Here is a 4125-nt window from a genome sequence, read left to right on the forward strand (position 1 = left end):
AAAATTGCTCATATGCTTTATCTAAGTCTTCCTCATTGTAAACTGCATCCCAGTCTTGCCCCAAAAAGTCCTCTTTTAGCCTCCTTACAGCATATTCTGCAGATTGAATGGAATGAACTCTAAACACAAGGGATTAAGGAGTCAGATGCTGGAATGATGCTTCTCATTTATTCTCTTCTGACAAGTTATTCATTTTAGAATCAGAATCAGCCAATAAATGGCCAGGTATGCTGAACACACAAGGGCTTTAGAAGAAAATGCTTTATTTTATTGTAACACGTACAACAAAATAATGTTTGGAGCCGAGGGCCCCTGCGTGCACATGTGCCGCCAGCCTGGGCAACTTGGGGTTCAGTGTCTTGCCCAAGGACACTTTGACATGTGGAGGGACCGAGATTCAAACCTTTAATCTTCCGGTTGGGAGATGCCTGCTCTACCCACTGCACCACTGTTGACTCTGGTACATTGGCTCTCAGTGTGTATGTGAAGTCTACATCATCTCCATGGTTTTGAGCATGTTCACACCAAAGGACCAGCTGTTCAACCTCGGAACTGAATGCAGACTTGTCACCATCTCGGATGAAACCGATGACCACTGTGTCGTCTGCAAACCGCAGGAGTTTAACGTAGAGGTAATCTGTGGTGCAGTCGCTGGTGGAGAGAAAGAAGAGCGATGGGGAGAGCACACATCCCTGGGGGCTGCCTGTGCTGACTGTCTAGGTGCTGGATGTGGTTTTCCCCAGCCTTACTTGCTGCTTCCTGTCTGTCAGAAAGCTAGTGATCCACTGACAGGTGTGGGCAGGCACAATGAGCTGGGTCAGTTTAGAGTGGAGGATGTCTGGGATGATAGTGTTGAACGCCAAGCTGAAGTCACAGAAAGGACCCATGCATAGGTCCCTGGGGAGACTAGGTGTTGTAGGATGAAATGCAGTACCATGTTGACTGCATCGTCCACTGACCTGTAGGCGACAGGCCTAGAGTCATTCGGTCCACTGATGGAGGGTTTCTTGAGAACAGGGATAATGTTGGACGTTCAGAGTAGGAGGGAGCTTTCCACTATATTCTGAAGTGAAGCACTGTGTTTGGGCCAAATCAAGTGTTTTCACTCTTCGCTGTTGCGGACGTCGTGTGTTGAGCATGGGTAAAGATCATGGGTGACTCTAGACTCTCTTATCTCTCGTTCACCAACTTTTGTGGCTCTTATCGTTCTCCTTCAGCAGCTCTTTCAGTTCAAAGAGCCAAGATCGAAAGGTTTTAGTGAATGAAAGAGCCAAAAGAGCCGCTCACACAAACTAAGTGGCACTGTCCTATGTCCATGATTCTTCAACTCTCTTGTTCACTGTTCTTTTGGCTCCCTCATTCTTGGCTCTTTCAAACTATAGTTTGAAAAGGAATCCATCCATCCATCTATTATCTATACTGCTCACTCCTGAATAGGGTCAAGGGGGGCTGGAGCCAATCCCATCTGACACTGAGTGAGAGGCGGGGTCCACCCTGGACAGGTCTCCAGTCTATCACAGGGCTGAGTCACCAGTCAACCTAAGCTGCATGTCTTTGGACTGTGGGAGAAAGCTGGAGTATTATTTTTTAGACAGTAATAACCAAAGAGAAATATAACTGTAGTACCTTTAACCATAATGCATGGTAATGGTCTGGTCTTATATTTGTATAGCGCCTTTCTTTGCTTTAAAGCACACTCAAAGCACTTTCACACTATTTGGCCATTCACACTCCCACACCGGTGAACATCACCGGGAGCAACTGGGGGTACAGTGTCTTGCTCAAGGACACTTCGACATGTTGACTGGACAAGCCGGGAATCGAACTGCTAATCCTCCAGTTAGGAAACGACCCGCTCTACCTCCTGAGCCACAGCCAGTGAATTTGTCTGTGAATGTTTGGATGTCTGTGAATTCTGAATCTGGTTTAGCTTATTGGTTTGTGCTGTAGGCCTCTACTGTTGTCAAAACAACACACACACACAAAACTATTAAACTATTAACAGCACACCAGTGAGCCACACCGCTGCACTGGGTAGCAAGTTTCTTCCTCACAAAAAAATGTAAGATCTGTCTTTAAAAAACAAAAAGGTCCAAAGGCTAAGGACGGCCAGCACGTAACATTCTGTAGCTCCTCTTTGAATTAAGACGTACCACAATCATTTAGTGGAAAAGAAACATGCCACCCAGCGCAGCAGTGTGGCTCGTTGCTTTTGATTGTGCTTTCTGGACAACAATGGAATTTTATGGCACAGATGAATTAGCTAAACCAGGATCTGGAGTCACAGACACTGCAGCGAGTAAATAAATGTTATTGTTGATTTTTGTCTCTATATGGAATTTGTGGGAAAAAGAACATAAAAAAATCACAGCCCAAATCCTTTAACAATGCTTTATTTATTTGTTTATTTGCTTGTATTATCAGAGAAATACAGTGAGTATCAAGCTTTAAAACAAAAACGAAGCAGGTTCACTGTCACTGTTTTTGTTGTTATTGTGGTCTAAGAATGGGCTGCATGTTTTGAAAGACGTATATACTGTAAATGTAAGGGTCATAACAATACTAAGGTATAAAGGTTTCCAAATTTTTGTTTGATGAACAAGCTGTGTGTACATCTAAAGTTCTTTCTAAATATGTGCAAAACTAAAACTTAAAAATGAACAGTGATGATGATGAAATGCTGAATTTCTTTCTCTCTCACACAGAGAGATCCTTGTTTTTGTCATTTATCTGTACCAGGTCTTTACATAGACTTACACTCACTTCCTGAAGACCTATCCTAACCTTAACCATAAGCACTACTTTTCTAAGCCTAACCCTTCCCCTAACCTTAAACCAGGTTTCCACTCTAAAGTGTAATGATCAATGTGTTGGGGACTTGCTTTTTGTCCCCTTAAGGGTGTGGAGTCCCCACATTGTGACTGTGTAAACAGGTTTATGGCACCGCAGCAGGAGTAAACACAAGGCTACGGTTACCTGCAGTGCACAGTGATTGGTCCATCTTGTCCAAATTGCTCCTTAGTTTTATGGACTTGGCCGATAAAGTCGATGAAACCCTCTCCAGTTTTTGGCACTCCTTGCTCTGGCCAGTCAGTGAACTGAAACTGCCTGATAGTCCTTGACTGACCATCCTGACAAACACAGAGGGAAATAGAAACTGTAAGTCTCACACAGATCTACTACCCACTTCTGTTAGATGCAGTAGAGACCAGTGTTGGTACTATTATAATACTACTATAATAATAAATCTAGGCATTAGCGGTCCTGTTTCAGTGGTCAGCAGTAGACTCGAGAGTTTTCACTTTTAGCAACACATCAGTTTTTTAATTTTAGTTTTTATATGGTCACACATATAGTATACATGAAAAGAGCAGGTACAATTTCCCCTTATTTTATAGAAAAGTAACAAAGAATACACAAACTTTGCAAACATGTGCAGTATTCTATTTCTCATTCTCGCATTTACTCACACAAACACAAACACGTTCACACACCGGTCACATGTAGACTGGAGAAACTGGGGATCAAACCAGCAGATTTCAAACCTTCAAATAAATGTTGATGTTCTTAGTGTTTTTTATGTGTCTCCTATAAAAACATTTTTATTTATAAATAAAATAAATGTACATGTATTTGTTATTAAAACCATGAATAGTGTCAAAATGGGATTGATGCTTTAAGTACTGTTTGCATATGTCAGGTTTGCCCGGCTGCACCTTCCTCTCTTCTCTCCTTCTCGCTCTAGTCTGCTCCTTCTCACTGATTCTCTTGATTGAACACACCTGTCCTGATTTTCTGACACTCTTCAGCTGCGCCTCCTTTGTCACTCCCTATTTATACTCGGCTTTTCCTTCACTCCCTTGCTGGTTCTTTCTATGTTGTTAGCCTGCGTTTCATATCAGATTATATCTTTTGTCTCCCGTTTCCACGTTTTGTTTCTTAAAGTCCTAGCGTCTCCTGTCACATTATCCTGGACCTCTCCTTTGGACCTTGGCTCCCTCAGCTCCACCAACCTCTTCCACAGGTCGATGCACAGTCTCCTCATTGATACTACTCTCTGCTACTCCTCAGTCACCCGGATCACCACCTTGACCAGTTCAGGAGTGTCGCTTTTCCTCGCAGCCC

General features: G+C 43.0%; 1 protein-coding gene across 10 annotated transcripts in view; it reads right to left on the reverse strand.

Annotated features, from left to right (window-relative positions):
- Positions 1 to 4125, reverse strand: part of ptprfa (protein tyrosine phosphatase receptor type Fa) — a 562000-nt gene that overhangs the window by 9317 nt on the left and 548558 nt on the right. For all 10 annotated transcript variants that reach the window (XM_020620922.1, XM_020620921.1, XM_020620919.1 and 7 more), the window contains one exon: positions 2977 to 3131. In XM_020620922.1, the coding sequence (XP_020476578.1) occupies positions 2977 to 3131 (155 nt within the window). The remainder of the gene's footprint in view (positions 1 to 2976; positions 3132 to 4125) is intronic.

This window comes from Monopterus albus, unplaced genomic scaffold (assembly GCF_001952655.1).
Source record: "Monopterus albus unplaced genomic scaffold, M_albus_1.0 scaffold250.1, whole genome shotgun sequence".
Classification (NCBI taxonomy): domain Eukaryota; kingdom Metazoa; phylum Chordata; class Actinopteri; order Synbranchiformes; family Synbranchidae; genus Monopterus; species Monopterus albus.